At 41.2% G+C, this 22,218-nt stretch overlaps 1 protein-coding gene across 3 annotated transcripts in view; it reads right to left on the reverse strand.

The window, feature by feature from the left end:
- Positions 1 to 22,218, reverse strand: part of SUSD1 (sushi domain containing 1) — a 59,206-nt gene that overhangs the window by 33,333 nt on the left and 3,655 nt on the right. The window contains exons 2-8 of one of the 3 annotated variants that reach the window (XM_077345305.1): positions 19,724 to 19,849; positions 18,180 to 18,335; positions 15,735 to 15,887; positions 12,063 to 12,242; positions 10,789 to 10,968; positions 8,680 to 8,760; positions 6,018 to 6,194 (exon numbers count right to left, since the gene is read on the reverse strand). In XM_077345305.1, coding sequence (XP_077201420.1) covers positions 6,018 to 6,194; positions 8,680 to 8,760; positions 10,789 to 10,968; positions 12,063 to 12,242; positions 15,735 to 15,887; positions 18,180 to 18,335; positions 19,724 to 19,849 — 1,053 coding nt within the window. The remainder of the gene's footprint in view (positions 1 to 6,017; positions 6,195 to 8,679; positions 8,761 to 10,788; positions 10,969 to 12,062; positions 12,243 to 15,734; positions 15,888 to 18,179; positions 18,336 to 19,723; positions 19,850 to 22,218) is intronic. The other 2 variants (XM_077345303.1, XM_077345304.1) reach the window with 2 other exon arrangements.

The following is a 22,218-nucleotide window of genomic DNA, read 5'->3' on the forward strand; positions in this document are numbered from 1 at the left end:
AGAACTGTGTGTGGAGATGTGGCAGGATACCAGTACAGCTCACAAAATACTTCCCACTGGTGCAGACGGAGCCATTCTGGGTCCAGCATATCTGTCTCCCTATGCCCCCTGAAGAGTACTCCGCTCTTCAAACACCAACAAGTTGGTTGTCCCTGTCCCAAGGGAATTTCAACAGGTGTGCCTTTGCCTTTCCTCTGAAGCACCATTACAGGAAGAGTGCTGTTTACTGGAGTTATTCCTTCTACGTACAACTATTAAAGTTGTAAGAGCTCAATCTTGATACCTTAAACCTGCTAGCCATCTCTTTTCCAAATATACCAGAAATTCCCTCACAGAGTTAAGTGGAAATTTGGTATAAGAAGCAACAAAGACTGAGCTAATGATTTACTTCTTTCTTTGGTCTAAAAATCCAACAGGAAGCTATCAGGTTAAAATAATTAAAGTGCTAAAACCGACTGCCAAAGGCAGCAATGGGAGTCTCGACACTGTTCAAAAGAAAGACAGATTAATCATAGCATGAGGGAGTCCGAACTAAAGTAAAAATACGGCATGGCTTCCTACACAGCAGGGGAAAACTCTTGCTCTGTGAAAGTTTGACATTTTAGGTTAGAAATCTTACAATTATTAACTTATATTGTAAACACATGAACACACACACGAAGCTGAACAAGCGGGCTGGATAAAAATTTAGGCCATCATTTATCGTAGCGGAGCTAAATCTCTTTGATCTGACCAACAAGGTTCTCTGAATGCTAACATCCAACCTGTGCCTTTCTTCAAGCAATTAAACACGTTATCAGATTACTTTCTTTTAAATGAGATCAGATCAAAAAGCCCCTCTTTTTCTTCCCAAGGTAGACAAATTCTTTCTCCACTGGCCGTGGGCAGCCTTATTGTTGCATCCCATCTATAGCTAGTGGCGTACAACACAATCTTATGCATTGCTATGCAGGCCTATGCACGTCCCACCAAGCACAGTGGTCTGACTAAAAAATACACATACACAGGACTGCCCTGTACATTCCCCCAAATTGTGTTGTTACATGTAAATAGTTCCTCATGTAATCAATAAGGCCTTAAAAAGCAATGACCAATCTTCCCTTGTCTCAGTTTATTAAATGGCTTCTTCTTTATAAGCTTTCTTGAAGTAATGCAAAACTTGGTCTGTAACATTGCTGCATTCAGGCTGACATTGTTTTATACCCTTATGCATGTGCCATATCCCGAAAGATCAACATATGCTGTGTATTTGTCTGCAGAAAGCACTAAGCAAGGGACCCATGAGAAGAAGCCCACTGGCCTTTCTCCCCACCTTAAATCATCTTCCCCCCCTTCATGGTCCCACTGCCTTCTCTTTCACCTACCCTTCGCAATTTGCCCCATCTGACATGTCATTTCCTTCCTTCCTTCCTTCCTTCCTTCCTTCCTTCCTTCCTTCCTTCCTTCCTTCCTTCCTTCCTTCCTTCCTTCCTTCCTTCCTTCCTTCCTTCCTCCCTCCCTCCCTCTATACAGTCCTCAACCTGGTCTTTCCTGCCTGGTTATTTCTTCTCTTGCCTCACTCAACTCCATTTGCAAAGTGATACTGTGACAGCCGTTTTTATCTAGACAACAGCAATAGCCTAAGCGATCCACAATGACTGCAAAGATCTAAAAAGAAAGATTTCAGTTTTTAAAAGAAATTTTAATTCTCTTTATTTGTTTAACGGTTAAGATTTTCCTGCAAAGTTGTGGGTTTCCTGGTTTGCAGAAACATTCCCCCTGTCTCTTCCTTTACGCAACCATTCTCAAGAGATATTGATCAAAAGTATAGTCTTATAATCTATTATATGTTAAATACTATGTATCCACTACTATCTAACAACTTAAGGGTAAGAATGAATTATTTTGCTGTTGCTTTTTTGGAACTCATCTGTATGCTGTGTATGGACCATGATCCAGCTTTTATTTAACCATGCTCCATAATAAGCGTGTAAAGTGTTGTCGTCATAGCCTACTTATTTTATTATTTATGTATTTATGTATTTAATATTTGATTTGTAGATTGCCCCTTTCTAGAGGCAGTCTTGGGGTGTTTTCCAACATATAAAACCAGATATACATAGTTAAAATTTAATTTAAAATTAATTTCCATTTTTTAATATTTTAAATATTGACTAGGATTAAAATGCTCTCATAAAACTCCAGTAGGGGATTAAATAGATCATGTCTTCAGAGTTCATATCCCCAAGTCAAGGTCTGATGGCAGGGAGGTAGGGAAGAGAAGAGGGGGACTCACTCAGATGTTCTTATGTACTTGGTATCAGCCTCAACTGTATGCCTGGTGCAAGAATGCCATTTTGCAGGCCCTTCAGAACCTCGATAGCTCCAACAGAGGTTGGATCTCTGCTGGCAGCTCGTTCCACCAGGCTGGAGCCAGGGCCAAAAAGACCCTGCCTCTGGTTGAGGCCAAAAGGATCTCTTTGGGGCTAGGGACCACTAGTGCATTGGAACTGGTAAGCATAATGCTCTTTGGGGGACATATTCAGACAGGCAGTCCCTCAGATATGCTGGGCTTGGACCACATATGGCCATGAAAGTAAGGACCACCACCTTGAACCTGATCCACATCTTGACTGGTAATCAAAGCACCTGTTGGAGTCGAATATGGGCTCTCCATGAAGACCTAGCGAGGACCTGGGCAGCCGCATTTTGTACCAGCTGTAATTTCTGAAGCAAGGTCAAGGGTAGACCCACATAAAGTAATTTACAGCAATGCAGCCTGGGAAGTGACCGTCACATGGATCATTGTGGCTAGATAGGGGCCAGATAGGGCACTAGTAGCTTTGCTTGGCTTAGATGGAAAAACACCTGCTGAGCTATTCTTGTGACCTGCGCCTCCATAGAAAGGGTGGCATCAAGGATCACCCCCAAATTCCTGATGGTGTGCAGCTTTCAGTTGCACCATGTCAAAACAGGGGAGGCAGACTTCTTCCTCTGGGGCTTTCCTTTCTAGCCACAGGACCTCCGTCTGCAGGGAGTTATGGTGACCCTATAGAGTTTTCAAGACAGTGATAAAGCTGAGGGCTCATGGTGATTGTAATCCATGGACATCTGGAGAGCCACAGTTGGGCTACCCCTGCTCTACAAGTCACATATTTAGGATGTCAACAGTTATCAAAAACAGCACAAGCCTTCACTTGTCCACAATCTATGGTATTTGAGCATATTCAGTAGCAACATCTATGGGGTAACAGACAGATACTGATCTCTTCTTGAGAGTAAGCAGAGCAAGCTTTAAGGCTGCAGAGGATCCCCTGCCACAATGCTGAGAGTTCTCTGAAAGAAACTTCATTGTTCCTGGTGTGTTTGCTCATCTTACTGAATATTTTGATGCAACAGTCTTGCAAAACCTCTTTCACCAGTTTTAAAGGTAAGACAAAGGTATGTTCACATCATGGGAGTTCTACAATGAATATGCTATGCAAGGCCAGTTTGACAAGTCTGATTTGTCCTCAGGGTTTGATGATTGTAATGATGTGTGCATGTTTTCTTTATTATGGCTTTTATGTTTTCTACTTTATGTACATCAGGTAGGTAACCTACCACTCTGTGTCCAGAAAATGTAGTTTCTCCATGGTCCTTTTCATGGCTGCTGCTTTTTCAGACCCCCAGAAAGATCATTTCCCTGGTTGTGGGATACATATCAAGGAGCAGCCATACAGGCTGGGGAGGCTGGAGCAAGGAGGAATAAGGAAGTGAAATATCTCCTCCTTTCTGTTTCACAAATGTAATACCACCAAGACAAGAAGGCATCCCCACCCCACCCCCATAACCTCCTTGCTCCAGCCCCCTGACCCTCACTGGTCTCCCTCTGCATGGATTTTGCAACCCCATAAATGAGCTTTCCAGGATGCTGGAAAGAGCTGCAACAAGTAGCAAAAATGAACATGAGAAAAACTCACGTGCCTTACACACACAGACAGTAAGATATTGCCCACCATTTTCAAGAAGCATGAAAAATTAAAACCTCATTGACATAATTATTTTTTTACAGTACTGTTTTAAAATGTAATTATTCCTCTACCCATATTTCCACCATGTTTCTAGCTAACTGAAAGGGTGAATAAAGGGGCTTTTGGACAATCAAAATGAGCAACACAGAGGGGAAATGGAATTAGGGGGCCAAAGAACATAGAATGGGAACTGAGGAGCAGAACAAATGCAAGAAGAAAAGAGTCCAGCTGGATCAGACTAAATGTCTACTTAATCCAGCAACCTTTTAACAAGATTGACCAGCCAGCTGCTTCTTGAAGGCAAAAGGCTGCCCCAGTTATGGTCATTAAGAGGATGCTCCGGAGACAGAGCTATCATGACCAACAGGTCCTAGCAAGCTTGATCCACCCTGAATTTGCTAGTTGCATGGGGAAGGGGTTGCTTTTCCCTTATACCTCATGGAGCAATGCTAGGTAGACTCTTCCAGGCTGGAGGGAGCACTTTTTAGACGGCACCACTTGAATGGGAAATTAAAGTTTCTGCTCAACACTTCAGCTATTAGCCATATTCTTCAGGGAGGTTTATTGACTTTTTTCTGCCATTTTAATTAAGACTTGGTTGTCCCTTTGCTCATAAGGGAAAAATGTTTGGATGTCTTGTAGAATTAGTTCTGTGAAGCAGAATACCTTTTTAAATTGAGTTACATACACCTTTTCTGTTAATCTGTATTAATCTAAAGGCAACAATACAGATATATTAAAAAAAGACATTTTGTTAAATGTGAAGGTTCTCTGGGGCCATTAAAGAGAACTGCAAACATAACTATGAAACATGAGGAAACTGAACTCTTCCTTTACAATGCCTTTCTAATTATGAGAACAGTTAAGGGAAAATGCTGTAATTATTCTTCACTGCAACACTCACAGGCAAAGTCAGACGTAATAGAATGAACAGCCTGTCAATTTGTAGACAAAGGTTCAAGACAGTTCTTTTAAAATCCTTGTATATACTCTACGGAGCAAACTGCTTCAATGGTGTTTTGACACATTATAAGAGAACCCCAGTTCTGTGAATGTTTTCTTAGAAGTCCCAAAAATGGGATTTACCTCCCCCAGAAGTTCCAAGTATTAGTGACTGTTGCAATTCGTAGCAGTTCTGTAGTGCAGGAAAAAAATATATATATATAGAATACAGCACTGGGCCTCAAAGATACCACTTGGCCAAGAATATAACTTCTCCTGAGAACCTGTTCTGCTAAAAAAGAAAACTCCCTGGCTTCTAATCATTATGACTGTGAATATGTGGAAATAGTGCCTGTTAAATAAGAAACCAGAGATGTTGCTGAATAAGACTGCCAATGATCAGAGCAATGCCCTTTGCTAGAGGAATAAATTATGCAAATCTAGAACAATGCAAAATGCATTATGCAAAGCATCAATTTGCTTTCTTTCTATATTCTGTATAGTCCTCAGAACTCTGTTTTCCTTTGGTTTAGAACTGAACAGGGTACAAAATTGAGACAGAGGGGTTAGTGTGACATGTATGCAGTGCTGAATTGTATCTAAAACGGCTGACTTGTATGTAAACAAAATTCTTCTTGGATTTATTAAATAATGCACAGTCTTACAGGAAGTTCAGTGTTTCTCTTGCCAAAATTACATGAATTAGTCTACTGGGGCACATGAGAATTTCCTGATCCAAGCATATTAGTGGTGAAATAAAAGATTCACACTGTACATCGTAAGAGACAGGGGAAGCTATTCTTTCCCCAACCCTAGATATGCAGGTGAATCAAGTCAAAGTGGATCAATAAACCCAATCAATTCGTTGATTAGTCTGCCAAGAGCGAATCAATATACCAACAATTCAGTCAACTAATCAATCATTTCAATTAAACAAATTTCCACAATTGATTCCAGCAACCAGCTTCTGAAAAATCTCACACTCACTTCTAAAAGGGAGAAAAATTGTTAATAATATTACATAATAAATGCCCCCCAAAGGCTTATAACTTCTTTCAAATGAATATTTCATCATATACTTACTTTTGCATCTTAAATCCAGGATTTCCCATGATCCACTATGGGTACAGTGAGAACGGGTTTTTGGGCTTGTGGCATAAAAACCTTTGTTGCATTCATATTCCACCACACTTCCCAGCCGAGAGGTCTTATCCCAGTTCATTTTAGAGTCAGGTATTAAAGGAGGGTGTCCACAATCTACTTCAAAACATGATTTTACAACTCCATTCAAAAATACATTTGTTGACATCAACTTTTACAACACGCCATTATTTTTCACAGGAATGTGACTCTCATATTGTGATCCACAGCAACTGGCCCATCATTAATCTTGGCCTCCATATGACTTGCTGCTACAGGGCAACTTCTCTGTGAGATTACAGTCCACAACATTAGGCTGCTAGACTGTCAAACAGGTAGCAGTTATCTGCTGTGCATGCCACTGACTGTTTATGCACTGGGGGTTTAATGCCAGGCTGTAGACTGGAGTTTTAGTCGTGGCAGGTTGGCCCACCTCTTCCTGCACCCACACGGAGGAGTATTTGGCCTGGTGCACCTCATCCGCTCCCAATTTGCACTCTTGCATGGGAGCTGGGACAGTGAACTTCCCAGTGCATAAACAGTCACTGTTTTGAAAAAGGAGTTCATGAATAGAGTTCAAAGTCATAGCCTGGCAACCTGCAGGAGATGGGGGGATAGGGTCAAGTACTGGTATCAAACCAGGGTGACCCTCTAGCACTCATTTGCCACATCTGCTAGAGTGGCATTTCAATGTGATGCTGGTGCTTCCGGGTTGTGCTGGAAGTGACATCATTTAGTCACTGGACTAAAAATGCTTTCCCCACCATTTTGCCAGCCTTATTCTGCCACATGAGCATTGTCAAGCAACAGTTAGCAGGAGTTTGCCCACCATCAGCAGTGCCTGGTAAGACTAGCTTATGAGAATTTAAATTAGGATACATTCACCCATCAAGCTCTCATGCCTCCAATCCTAAACAGAGTTACACAATTCTAAAATGGCTGACTTCAGATTATTTAGAAGGATGTAACTCTGTTTAAGATCGGAGCACTAAGCTGTGAGCTGTACTTTTCAAAATAGTTTGTTCCTGTTCCCAGTAGACACTAGAATTCAAAACTAGAAGCAACTCCACATCTGCTCTGACTTTTCATTAATCACAAGTTAACATTGTGGATTAGAATGGACCACCATGCAAATATAGCTTCAGGAATGGAATCGTGATTTATATTGTTCATTCCATAACAATTATAACCTGCCTTTGCCTCTGACTGGAATCCCAAAACAGCAAACAACTTCAACCACAATAAAAATCCTATAAAGGTAAAGGTAAAGGTATCCCCTGTGCAAGCACCGGGTCATGTCTGACCCTTGGGGTGACGCCCTCTAGCATTTTCATGGCAGACTCAATACGGGGTGATTTGCCAGTGCCTTCCCCAGTCATTACCGTTTACCCCCCAGCAAGCTGGGTACTCATTTTACCGACCTCGGAAGGATGGAAGGCTGAGTCGACCTTGAGCCGGCTGCTGGGATTGAACTCCCAGCCTCATGGGCAAAGCTTTCAGATGGCTGCCTTACCACTCTGCGCCACAAGAGGCTCAAAAAAAAAATCCTATACATAGCCTAAATATTATAAATGGTGGGGTATAAAGACTTATCACCATTAATGGCAGGGTGATAATTTCATATCTCCATGGGCTAAATGGATTCAATGAGAGGAAATTTTAATTTGTAAAACTGAAACATTTTAAAGCCATTCTGACTGTGCTATATTGTAATACAGATGTTTAAAAGCATTAGAAATATTTGTTCTAAGCAAAAGTGATTTTAATGAACTAAGTTATCTTAAAATTGCACTTAACATTGAGATTTTGGTAGGATGTGGATTTTAATTATTTAATTATTTATTTATTTGATTTCTATACTGCCCTTCCATATGGCTCAGCGCGTTTTACATACAACATGGGGGGATACATGGAATGTATAACATAAACAAATACAACAACAACAGTAATCTAAGTAACACAATTACAGTGATCTTAAACAATATAACAGGAACAGAACTTAGCTAAGGCCCTAAGAGAGGACAGACTAGTTCAGGCCATGGAGAGGATGTCTGAGGGGGGACCTGTTGTTGGTGTCAGGCAAATGCCTGGTGGAGGAGCTCCCTTTTGCAGGCCCTGCGGAATTTTGGGAGTTCAGAAAGGCCTTGATCTCTTCAGGGTGCTTGTTCTACCAGGTGGGAGCCAGGACAGAAAAACCTCTGGCCCTCGTTGAGGACCGACGTGCTTCTTTGGGGCTAGGGATCACCAGCCAGTTGGCAATGGCAGATCATAATGCTCTTTTGGGGATATAGGCGGAGAGATAGTCTCTTAGGTACATTGGGACCAGACCGCATATGGCCTTGAAGGTAAGAACCAAAACCTTAAGCCTGATCTGGAATTCAATTGGGAGCCAGTTGAGTTGTTGGAGTATACGCCGGATGTGAGATCTCCACGATGTATTAATAATCAACTTGATTAAAAAGATGATTAATCAACTGTACAACTATACAATTCTTTCACTAATTTACAGCCATATGAAAATGAGCCTAATAAAAAGTACAACTGCACATGACGTCTCAATATCTATCTTCTTAAAAACTTGCTAGGAAAAGAAAAATGCACTCACCCTTGGAGAAAGTGGGTGGCCATTTTGTCATTTCAACCACTCTTGGCTCTTTTAATGCTCCATAAGGCCAGCTCTCCACAGCTAAAATGGAGGGAGAGAGAGAGAGATTTCACAAGAGGAAAACCACATCAGAAGCTATTATAGTTCACAGAAAGTAAATTAATGTAATTACAGAGGACAAATCCCTTGAGGAAGCCTACAGTACTTTCATCTGGATCATAACCACTTTCTTGATGATACTTGATGATAAAGCAGACACATGACCTACTTTACATTTACATATGAAGCCACAGAGATATCTCTGGTACATTCATTTCATTTTGTTCATACCTCTCTGTTCTCCAACAGGGACCCATTTTTCTCCTCTCCTCCATTTCATCTGGATAACCCTGCCATGTAAATTAAGCTCATGGTCGCTCAGCCAGCTTCCATGGTAGATTGAGGATTTGGAAGGACATCTCCCAGACCCTACTCTGACACTTTATCTGCTAAACCACACTGATTCTCATGCCATGAGGCACTCTCTCAAGCAGCTGCCATGTGCCTGTGAATTCTTTAACTATGGTTAACAAGGATGACTGTCCCAGTGGGCATCCTCAGAAAGACCAAAGTGAGGGGTCACACCCAAATGGTTGCATTATTTATATACACAGCACAGAAACACATCATGTGGCAGTGCTTCTCTCAAACTTCTGTGGGTGTATGCATGAGAGAAAAGGACATCGGATTTGGATACACTGGGAAAGGCGCCCAATCATTCTGACGGCCAATGTCACAAAAGGCAAAAATAGTGTTCCAGTGATCTTCAGTAGTCCTAGAGATTCTGTATTTGGAAGGTTAAACAACATCCCTGAGAAAGAATTCTCAGATTACATTTTTAATTTGCCCGATGGAATTTAAAGTTCACAGAACAGGTTCTTGTCAAATGCAATGGCAGGTGCATGTACTTTTCAGAACAGTCCTTTAAAATCCAAGGACTTACCCAAAAACAAATAACAAATGTGAAGGCCATGCATGTGAACATACAGGACTGTGGTTCAGTGGTAGGGCATCTGCTTTGCATGCAGAATGTCCCAAGTTCAGTCCTCAGTATCTCCAGTTAAAAAGGACTGTATAATAAGTGAGGTGAATAACCTCTAACTGAGTAGAGGTCAGAGTAGGCAAGAATGACCTTGATGGATTAGTGATCTGACTCAGTCTAAGGCAGCCTCCTGCATTTGTGTGTCTGAGTCATCAATAAAAACTGGATCAAGGGTATTTAAAGGAATGTACTGAAATCGATATTGTTTAACAAAAGCCCACTATAACTGTATGCTCGGTTTCCATATCTAAATGTAAAATGAAACTGAGAACTAGTCCTTAGAATGGATGAGCCACCAAACTTCTTCCAGGGATTTCATTTAACAAACTGAACTACTCAGACTCCCAAATACACTTCAAGACAAAATTTAACTGGGCTGCATGGACAAGCTTGGCTTGCTGTACTTCCCTCTTCCCTTCTTGCATGGAGAATCCTGGTTAGAAACTAATTCTGGTTACCTATGGCATGTAAATGCAATTGAACGTGTTAACAAGAATTAGCCCCTTCCCCAAACTAGGGTCTTGTGCCTGGGAATCTCCAGGATTGGAGAGAGGGTTTACTACAGTTATATTGCCACCAGACGCTTCCCAATCTCAAAGTGGCAATACCTGAGCATGCAAGAAAGGAGCACAAGGGCCAAGCACCAACAGTCCCTTCTGACCACTTACTTACAATCAGACTAAGACTAGGAAGACCTTGGTTCAGATCCCCATAGGTCCTGAAACTATGGCTGATTTATTATCTGTCAGCCTAATTTACCTCAAAAATTATGAAAATAAAATGGAGGAGTACAGAGCCATATACACTCTGAGGCTCCATGGACAAAGGGAGGGATCAAATGTGATATTAAGGGTTTTTAAAAATATGATTTTAAATAAGAACAGAAAAAATGATATTTTTTTGCCTGATGAAATAATGATTTTGGATTCATTGCAGGGTTTTTTTTCTCTTAAGCAAAGAAACATCATACCTTGGCCATGTTCATTCATAAATAATATTTCAATGGAGAATTTTAATAATATGTTTACCTTTGCATTCAAAATAAATGTTTTCCCACTTCTTAGATATTGTACATTGTGAAAAATTATGTTCTCCAACAGGCTGAAATCCTTTCTTGCATTTGTAGTATACTGTGCTGCCCAAAGCTGTGGTGTTATCCCAGACAACGTCTGCATTTGGAAACTGCAATGGTTTTCCACAATCTATTTCTAGGGGAAGAGGAAGGCACCAATGCGAATGAGCAAAGCTATATCACCAGGTTTAATAAGTTCCTTCAAAGTTATTATCAAGTTCCTTCAAATATTCAGTTCCTATATTTTAAGGCAGCAGCTGTCTCTCAAATGTTGAAATTAAAGTTTGTTCAGAGCCACCAAATAGAATTTGAGATAATCTAAACAGGATTTATTTCCACAATAACATTTGTCCAACCCAATTAGCCTTTCTTCAGTGTAAAATACTCTCCCATTGACAAGAACCTCTTGAATTCAAGGCTGAACAGATCGGTAGGAAGCAAAGCAATATAAACACGATTTATGCATGTATGACTTCTTCCATTACAATAGTTACTCATAAAATAAATGGAAAATGTAGGAACTGACCTTTAATGTTTTACCATGGATGACCAGACAGAGGCATGGTGACACAAATAGCAGGAATTAGTGGCATAGACGAACAAGCCATGAACTACATGAGAGACTGTGCATTGTGCTAATAATGTCTGTTCCTGGAATCAATGAACTAGAGGCAAAACTACTCCGGATTCCAGAGCTCTTCTTTAACTTGTTCAGTGTTCTACTTTGGACACGACTTGCAGCACATGGAGTTCCATGTGGCCAAATGTCCCTTATTGAGAGGGTGATATAATTCATGGACAAAGAAAAGTTGGTCCTTTGAGAACAAAAAAGACACTCCTTCCTTGGACATAGCAGTCACTTCAAGATACCCAACCTTTCTTTAAGGAGTCCATGGCTGTTATGACTGTATAGGCCCCTCTGAACTTCTTGAAGGAAGCAGGATAAAATGTAATACATTAATACAAATAAATAGCAATTATAATGAAACAGGCTATGTACAAGGCTGTTTCACATGCCTCCTGGATTGGAGGGGGGGGGGGTGACTGTTCAAATAAACTGGGAATTAGAGATTGAAAACGGTCTACTTTTTAGAGATATGAGAGAGGTTTCACCTTCTGATATTATATGTTAATGTGTCTTTTGTCCCATGTCTACTTTTGGTCGAACAGATAATTAAGCCCCCTGCATATTCTAGGAGAATTAACACACAGCATCTATATTTTCTTTACCTTTGCACACCAGACTGGCTCCTTCCCAGTGGCCTGTGGAATTACAAACTGAAATCCAATTTCCACTTTCAACGCCATACCCTGGTAGACAAGTATATTTGACTTTGCTTCCATAGGTTGTTTCATTGACAAGGGTCCAATATGCATTATGAAAAGGAGGTGGATGCCCACAATCCACAACTGCAGCAAAAGGGAAAGGTGGAAAAAGACATTGTAAAGGGAATCCCATTTTCTTTTAGAAAAAGGATCCAGGCCACTTATGCATAAATCCCAGGTTTGATTAACAGCATATATTGCAGTATACTGCAGCCAAACTCAGCTGCTTGTACCTCAATGCTTCATCTGCTTCTGTTACATTCACATTTTGCTAAATCTGTATCGTGTTCAAAAGCATATATGGAAAACAAGAGTGATACCATCTCCAATGTTTGGAGGAACACTGATAGTTTCATGGGTTTGAAATTTCCTTGAAAACACAGCTTACAGTTATATTTTTTGTAGCAACAGTCATATTATTGCATTGGGTGGCAGTGATAGAAATCTGTAAACAGCTTTCAGTTATTTTAATGTCATGGACATTTATTTGACAACCATGTGTTAAACCAAAGTACCCCCCCTCCCCCGCAAAAAAACAAGGATGAAAAAGCAAAGAGCAATGAACCATGTTGTAGGAGTAGAGTTGGCTACATTTTTCTGAGTCTGACCAGGAACAATAGCTTTCAAGCTCTCCCTCTGTCATTAAAAGTTCGTAACAAAGCCCTGCGGGCAATATTTTGCTTTACAGAAACCAAACATATGTTTTTACTATCAATCAAGGAAAAAACAGAATTCTGCTTACATAATAAGTAAAATCACTCAATACTGATCTTATTTCAATGTAAACTTAAAAAGTTAAAGGCATTTTCAACAATGTGGTAAGCATGGATGGATGAATGAATATCAAATAACAGCACACTGCCAGGCTTTACCAATCAGCTTAGTTCCCTCTCAAGGGAAGGAATTCCTCATATAACCCCAGTGCAAGTGTTTAAAATACCATCTTTAAACATCCTGTAAGCTAGGAACAGGCAACAGTTAACTACAAAGAGCCAGGTTTACAGAGGCAATTGGACTTTATTGTAACAGGATTGATTTAGAACAAATGCTTCAATAAAGGGAAAGAAACTGGACTATACTACTGTCTATACTATGTGCTATCTGGTCCTGTAGGTATCCTATTGTCTAATTTGTACATCATTTAATATGCAATGTTAGTATATATGCTTGGTTTTAGCTACGTTGCAGATTTTGACTTGGTTTCAGTTTCTGTGCTTCCTATTACACTGCCTATTGATTAGCCTATCCTACCAGACTGCATGAGCTCAAACTGTAAAATCTACCTTGAGTCTCAGTGAGAAAGGCTGACTATAACAAAAATCAATTAACTAATAAATACAAATACAGTCTTCATCGTTATAACGCTCATCATTATGCTCTTAGGAGTGCTCTGTCTATTGTATGAAGATAAATGTATAAGTGGACTATCTTGAATATATGGATCTGCCTTATCTTCAATCAGACTCTTGGTTCATCAAGGTCAGTATTATCTACTCAGACTAGCAATGGCTCTCCAGTTTCTCAAGCTGTGGTCTTCCAAATCACCTACAGAGCTGTTGTGAAGTTTATTAAGCTTGAAACACATTATTAAACTTGAAACACATTTCTGAAATAGTAGAGGTCTATGTGGTACAGAGAACCACTACTAGCATCCAACATTATAAAACCTTTATTTAAAAGAACATGTTTACCAGCATACTTTTAGGACAGCACCAGACTGAGCAAGAGATTCCAAAAAAGGTAAAAATGCAATCCCATTGCCTTTAGCTGTCCATTTGCATTTCTGAGCAGGATAGGGGCGGGACAGAAAGCTCGCCTCACCATCTTTGCTGGGGCATGGCTTGACATCTTGCCCATGGCCAGGAACTTGGGGGTGATTTTGGATGTCTCTCTGTCGATGGAGGCCCAGGTCACAGAAGTAGCACACCCAGCATTCTTTAACCTGCACCAAGCATGGCTACTAGTGCCCTACTTGCCCTCGGATTGTTTGGTGACAGTGATCCAAGTCATCTCAAGACTGGATTTCTGTAACTTGCTCTATGCGGGCCTACCGTTGTCCTTGACCCAGAAATTCCAGCTGGTGCAGACTGCAGCTGCTAGGGTCCTCACTGGTACACTTTGGAGGGCCCACATCCAGCCCTTGGTCACCAGTTGTGACCCAGATCAGGTTCAAGGTTTTGGGTTTAAACTTTAAGGCCATCCATGGCCTATCTGAGGGACCGCTTGCGACCTTATGCCTCCTGCAGGGCTGCAGGCCCAGCCTTGACCCAGGCCAGGGATTCTTCAGCCCTGGCCCTAACCTGGTGGAATGAGCTTCCAGGAGAGCTGAGGGCCCTGACGCAGCTATCAGCATTCTGCAGAGCCTGTAAGACAGCGATCTTCCACCTGGTCTTTGGTTGAGGCTGGGCTCTTAAGATTACTGGAGCCCCCTCAGGCCATGTTTTACCATTGAGAGGACCCCCTGGTCATTGACTGTGTGTGTGGGGGGAGAATTTGCTAATTTGATATTTTATTGAGGTGTTGTTTTAGGGGAGGAGTTTTATAATGCGGCATGACTTTTTCTGTAACCCACCTTGAGCTTTGGAGAGTGGATGATGAGATAAATAATTAAAGCTGACCTGATGTGCGCCTGGACAGCCACCACCCAGCCCCCCTCTTCTTTTGTCCAGAAAAACAAAACTGTCAAAATGCTTGTTTCAAAGCATAGGGGAAATACATTTCTTCATAGTCCCTTCACAGTGGACTTACAATTAAATGCAACAGCTTGCCATTATGGCCTATTATGCACGGCTGCTGAATCAGTGGCATGGAGAACGAGGAGGAGGAAGAAGCGAAGCAAACTGATTATGCACGGGATGGAACGCAATGGTGGTAAAACCCAGAGTATCCAATTATGCACGCGGGTACTCTGGAGCTGCTTCTGGTTGCGCCCTGGTCCCGGGAAGCTCCACTTTCTGCCGCATCTCGCTAACACGGCTTTTTCAGCTGCATACGTTGACTCTGCGCCTAGTTGACGCACACGGCGTGCATAATTGGTGATTTTAGCCGCCGCCATTCCCCCCCGAATGTAGACTTTCCACTCCGTGCATAATGGGCCTATAAGCAGCAAGATGTTAGGAATGACAGAAGGGCTCTCTTTAGAGAGGTACTGATTTCCTTGGAGCCTTCATCAAGGACTTCACTCAAGGGCTGGGTGAGAACTGCTCAGTTACTGAAATTGTGCCTACTAAGCATCTGCAGTGCAAATGAACTGTGGCTTTTCTCTCCAAGGCAGAGCACCTGTTCTACAGGTCGTCATGTACCACTATCTCATAATTAATCTTGCCCAGTGTTATTTTACTTTGACCAGAAACAGCACTCCAGGGCTTGAGGCCTATTCTGAGATCATTTGTTTTAAATGGCAGTATCAGAAATAAATTCATTCCAGTCTCTCTGCTACATATGTTAGCCAGAATACTGAAAGCCTATAGTAAGTTTGTTACTTGGAAATGGGGAAAAGAGTCCTGTATCATTCTTCTGATAGCTCCATTAGTAAAAAGGCAAGAGAGCTAGTTATATGAGGCTACAGTCTCTCACCTTCGCATGAGATTCTATCTGTAGGTGGATGGAATGTTTCAGCTCCATTTTTTGTCCTGTATCCTTCAGTACAATTGCACTTATAGCTTCCCACAGTGTTCACACACCGTCCTCCAAGGCCACAGGTGTCCAAGGCTTCACATTCATCATGGTCTGCAATGCCCAATACAACTGTGACAATTATTTTGTTACAACGGCTACTATTACTTGCTACAGCGATGTACTCAGAGTGACATACCCCAAATAGGAAGGTTACTGTCCCAAGAAGTTTACAATCTACTTTCTGACAGTGAGATGGACCTCAGTGGAGGGGCGAGAGAGGTCAGAATAAGAGGTCAGAGAATAAATGCAGTTACAGCTACTTAACTTCTACTGTTAGGTTTGAGTCTGGTCTTTAATGTGCTACCAATAAGAGTTTCAGGGTATAAGCCTTTGAGTGTCAAAGCTCTCTTTGTCAGACACATATCAATTTCTATGGGAAACAAAGTCCACTGGCATCTTTAAGACCAACCAAGATTTATTGAAAGTCTTTGCGTGTATGCACACTTCTTCAGATACATGAAAACTTATACCTTGAATAAAACATTGTTAGTTTTAAAGGTGCCACTGGACTCAAATTTTGTTCTGCTGCTTCAGACCAACACAGATACACATCTGAATCATTCTACTGGGAAGTGAGTGCTAAGGAGAGAAGCCAAAGACTCCATAGAAGAGATGGGATTTTAAAAGAACAAGATGGCACCAGGAAAAAGAGATGGCAAAAGTGAAAGGGAGCAGGAAATGTTTAGATAACTGGTGATGGCAATGAGAAAGGGGGGGAATCACATGCAGGAGATAAGGATAGACAGATGGGGCAACACAAATTCAGCATGGTGTAGTGATAAAGAGCAGCAGGCTCTAACCTGGAGAACCAGGTTTGATTCCCCATTCCACCACATGGAGCCTGCAGGCTGGCCTTGGACCAGACACAGTTCTCTCAAATCTCTTAGCTCCATCTACCTCACAAGGTGCCTGTTGTGAGGAGAAGAAGGGAAAGTGATTGTAAGCTCCTTTGAGAATCCTTAAGGCAGAGAAAAACAGCTTATTCTTCACAAATTCATGGAAAGCATTCAAGTTAAGGACAGAGCCATTTGTGCTGAATTTGAAAGCAAAGGGCAGCCAGTGTTGTGGAAGGGCATCACACAATGAAATTGTCAGACTTGGATTGGAAAGGTCATAGTCAGCCTCCGTCACAGACTCTGTCCAGTGTAGGGTAAGTAACTGTCTCACATAAATAGGATGAAGAGACCTGTGTATTTTGTGTGGGAATCATCACTATACATTAAGCAGGCACATAATAGAGGACAAAACACGTTACTTCCACCAGGCAAGGGAGACACATATACATAGTGACAAACAAATATGAAAGTGCCCTTCCTGAGTTCCGTCCAAACTGCTGCTCTCCAGGACTGACTGCTGAGGTAAAATTGTATAATTGAGCACTGGAAGATTCAAATGAGTAGTCATGTTGGTCTGAAGTAGCACAATCAAATCAGAGTCCAGTGGCATCTTTAAGAACAACAAAGATATATTCAAGGCGTGAACTTTCGAGTGCAAGCATCCTTCGTCAGACCTCGAAAGCTCACACCTTGAATAAATCTTTGTTGGTTTTAAAGGTGCTACTGGACTCTGATTTTATTGAGCACTGGAAGTTCACCATGTTCAACAATGACTCTTTGGCTACCTGTGATGCCACCAAAGGACCGACCACAACCCATACATGTTGAACTTTTTAATACTTTACAATCATGAACAACATTTTTTTTAATAAAGCACTTCTGTTTTTTCTTTAAATATGCCCAGCCCATATCAAGCCTGTGAAGAGAGGCAAGACTGACAGCTGAAGCAGCATTCCAGTTTTTTGGGTGCACTGTATGGTGAAATTGGGCTCACCCTGCAGTTGAGGAATGCACCACAAACCCTATTTTTATGTTGGGCCTCTAGCCCACATACTCTGAAATTATTTTAATTGTTCTTCTTGGTGAAATAAATGGAAGCACGCTGAACTGAACGATCCAGGCTATCCCAACCTCATCAGATCTCAGAAGTTAAGCAGGGTCAGACTGTTCAGACCAAAGAATCCCAGGATCAGTATGCAGAGGAAAGCAATGGCAAACCAACTCAGTTTCTTGCCTTGAAAACTCTGTGGGGTTGGCTTAGATCAGCTGTGACTTGATAGCACTACACACACACTACTGCTTTGATCTTTCTATCGTGCTGTGAAAATGTCAGATATATGTGCATCAACAGGCCTAAAGGGCCTGGGTATTTTGAACTCAGTGATCACTAATGCAAACCAAAACAAAGAAAGAACAGCTGGAAAACAAACCAGGTGCACACTCTAAATTTCCTTTTACAAAAGGAACAGAAATGACAAAGGAAACTGTAGAAACGTATTTTGCTTACCTATACAATGTGTGCCATCATTAGGGATAAATGTACTGTTGTTATTGGAAGCTTTGTAGCCTTCAAGGCAAATGCAATAAAAACTTCCATGTGTATTATGGCAGGAGGCATGCTCTCCACAAATCTCATTAGTCCCGATCTGGCATTCATCTTTATCTGGTAACACATTCAAAACATACCACTTAGGTTAAATTTGAGCGGTACAAAAATGAACAGGTACCATGACTTACAATTATTAAGATAATCCTGACTAGGGTTGCAGCATCTGGATTCATTAGTTAAATGTCAATTAAATGTCAATCAGAAATGTCCAGGATCTGGGATAAGGGGGGAAATTATGCTGCTGGGGTGGAAATCTCTGGGGCCTATGGAAATGCAGTTCTGGTTCCAAACTGGTGCCTGTTATAAGATATGGCTGCTCTAACACTAAAGAAAGGGAAGAATAGACAAGAGATCTCGCTGCTCCCACTGCCTGTATATCACCACCAAATTTAGTTTAAAAAAAAGAAGGGGCAGCCGTAGGAGCTGTCTAAGGGACTTACAACAGCTGGAGGGGACAGAGATTTATGTTTGGCTTTTATGTAGGCTCTTTATGCATGTTTGACAAAACAGATTTCCACCCCCACCCCAGCACTTGCTCACAAGGAAAGATTGCAAAAAGCAAGCATAAATTAAGGTAAGCTGATGGTGTGCGTTCATTGCCACGATCATTTATTTAGTTCACAAAGGTACACTGAGAGCCTGTAACATGTTTGTCTTTGAAGACCAGCCAACTTATGCCATGAGTGGTGGAGCAGGTTTTGTCCCAAAACATAATCTGCCTTATTAACAAGTATCCTTTGGGGATAAATGTTCTGGCCATTTTAAGAAAAGTTATTTGAAAAAGCTCTGTCCCCTTCAGACAGGAAATGAGGATTAGAAGAGAATAGAACAAGGAGCTGCATATTAGGATAGACAACTGTGATGTCTGCTCAACAAAGACCTATTATGCACAGGTACTTTTCCCTTTCACATTATATGTCCGTCAGGATTTCGTTGTTGATCTGCATGGATTTTCCTCCCTCAAGCACTCAGTTTTCTTTCTGGACGCTGTTACCCTGGATTTTCTGAGAGTGCTTTTGTGCCAATTTTTTCCTTGGTTTACTTCCAAGCTGAAGGTAATTGAAAAGCATACAGAGTCCCGTGGATTTCTCCCCCCCCCACACACACCCTTTTGCTACCCCTTGAAGGTCACTCATCGCCCCCATCAAGGTTGTTCCATCTACTCTTCCACCATCCTCCCCCCTTTATCAGTAAACATGTCTCCACAAGCAATGGCGTATCTGGCAATGAGAACGGAATTGAGCAAGCGTTCACGCCTGTGGCTCACTCCTGATTTCTTAACAGTAACTAAGATACTGGGGAACATGACACTTGCATCAGGCCTGTGAGCTGCTATAATAAACACCCAATATCACTTGGGAACAGGAAGGCAGCGTTATTTTAGTCAGTATAGCTTTGACAACTGTCAGAAACTACATGCTGTCCTGGACATTTTCACTGACCTTGACACTGGTTCCTTCCATTACCCACAAATCCATAATTGCAGATACAGGCAGCTTTGCCATCTTGTTGCTGACATGTTGCATCAGCATGGCAAGACTCACACACACTGGGAAGGAGATCATCACCTGTAAAAATACAGTTTAATACAGTGCAAATACAGTATAACATACTACACATTAACATTCAGAAATTAACTAGCACTGAATAGCAAGCATGCTGATTTTGATCGATACAATCCTGCCAACATTAAGCGTACCTGAAGCACGTTAATCTTAATAGGTCACTAATAATGCAAACCTGAACAGAGCTATCCCCTTAAAAAACACCACTGAAGTTTTAGTAGAATGTACCTGTGGTTAGGATGACACTGTTAAAACACATACTTTCCCCCATTAATATTAACAGTACATAAAGTACCAACTCAGCCTTTCTCAACATTTTTACCATTGAGAACCCCCTGAAGCATTCTTCAGGATTCAAGAATCCCCAGAAGTGGTGTGATCGTGCAGAATATGGTTGGGAAGTTTAGCCGTGTACACGCCCACCCGGGGCCCCTCCCCTTCCCACCTCCTCCAGGCCCATCATTGACCACTTTGGGAGGGGGGGGGGCAGGCTGACATGACTATATGGCCATATCACCCAATAAAAGTTTTACAAATTTAAAAAATATATACAAACTAATTAATTCCCACCCATTCAGGAAACCATTCCAGGGTCATCAAGAAACCCCAGGGTTTCATGAAACCCTGGTTGAGAAAGCCTGTATTAACTTCTGGCTGGACTTACTTAAGGTAGGTCTTTTAATTCCAAAACCTGATTTCAAGAACAAATGTACTACCTAATATATGGGCGGGAACTTTGGCTCATCATTTTAAAAAATCCAGAGGGGGGGGGGGGACCTGGTCAGCAAAATAAACCAGTTCATTACTCTGGAAATATCACTGGAAAGCCAAACTTATACAGGTCTACTTGTTTATAACAAACGAGAACAGTCTCTAACACAAAGCAGTTAGGGAAGTTCGGTTTTCTTTATAAAATGTATAGAATTGGGATTTTTTTCTTTTTCCAGGCTGTAGCTTTGTGACAAATAGGTCCACGTGAACAGGTGAACTAGTATATTTCTTTTGTTTAGACTATTTACAAGACCCAGTATTTGTTGAATAAAACAACTGATATATTTTGTTTGTATTCATTTATCTAGAAACTGTATATGCTCCCTCTTCAGATATGTACGCAAGATGACTGACGAATTTAAAACAATCAAATCACAAAAACATAAAAAATGATTAACATTAAATCAAGCAATTAAAAATAAGCCAGAAACACTGCATTAAACAGCCTAAAATAATATCCACCGGGGAACTTTCAGGCTAGGAGCTGAAAATGAAAACTGCTTAAAAAGATGGAACATTTTAACTATGGATAAAAAGTAATATTTGTCCTGAAGCCTGCCTTACCTTTTCCAGTTCTATGTAATTTTTAATGCTCCTCTATGCTTAAAACACACACACACACACACACAAAATGCTTCCTGTAAATGGAACACTTGCACAACAAAAGGCTTAGAGAAACTTTCCGGAATATGAAACTTTCTACCTTCAGGAGCCATAATAAATAGTATCTATACAAAAAGAGAACCTGACCCATTCATTTCTGAACAATTTGTGCAGAAGAAACTTACAGAGGTTATATGCTCGTTTCACTGGTAAAGAATTAGGTCTGTTCTGTGGTCTACTGTCAAAAGAGACAAAACCGTTTGTTTTTTATCTCTCTGTCATTAACCGATAACCGATGCTTTTCACTGTGACAGTAAAAAATGAGATATGGATGTTCTAGATAACTTATCAAATTCCTCCCCATTTTACCACAAGCCCAAGTTTTCTCACAGAAAAATAAACATTACTGCTGCACTTGTTTGCTTTGAATTTTGGTAACCACTATATTCTAATGGTGTTCTTGAACAAGCACAGTTCCGGTGTTGATTCCTATGGCGAAAACTAAAGTCCAGCATTTGGGGACCACATTGCAGAGGGGAAGGGCAGGGGCTGGACCTGAAGAAATGATTGGGCCTTTTCATTCCCATCCTTTCTATCAAAACTGACAGGCATTTAACAAAATTGGTCTGAAGCAACAGAACAAAGTTTGTGTCCATTGCTCTTAACCACTACACCAAGCTGGCTCTTAAGACCAATGAATTTATATTCTGGATATAAGCTTTCATGTGTATGCACACTCAGTGCCTCACCACCACACAATTGCATGTTTCAAGGAGGAAACTGGGAAAGCTGAGCATATGGGGGCTTCCAAGATAAGAGAAAGATAAAATAACCTGGGGAGGATAGAAAGTGAGGTGTCCCTAGTTCTTGCAGGTTCTCCACCATACAACTGGGCCCAGACTTGCTGGCACTGCACAACTTAACCAAATCTAGCACCTAACACTGCATAATTAGGCCAAACTTTTCTGTGGAAATGCTGCCATGGAGGGAAGAAGAAG

The sequence above is a fragment of the Paroedura picta genome, chromosome 7, assembly GCF_049243985.1.
Source record: "Paroedura picta isolate Pp20150507F chromosome 7, Ppicta_v3.0, whole genome shotgun sequence".
NCBI lineage: Eukaryota > Metazoa > Chordata > Lepidosauria > Squamata > Gekkonidae > Paroedura > Paroedura picta.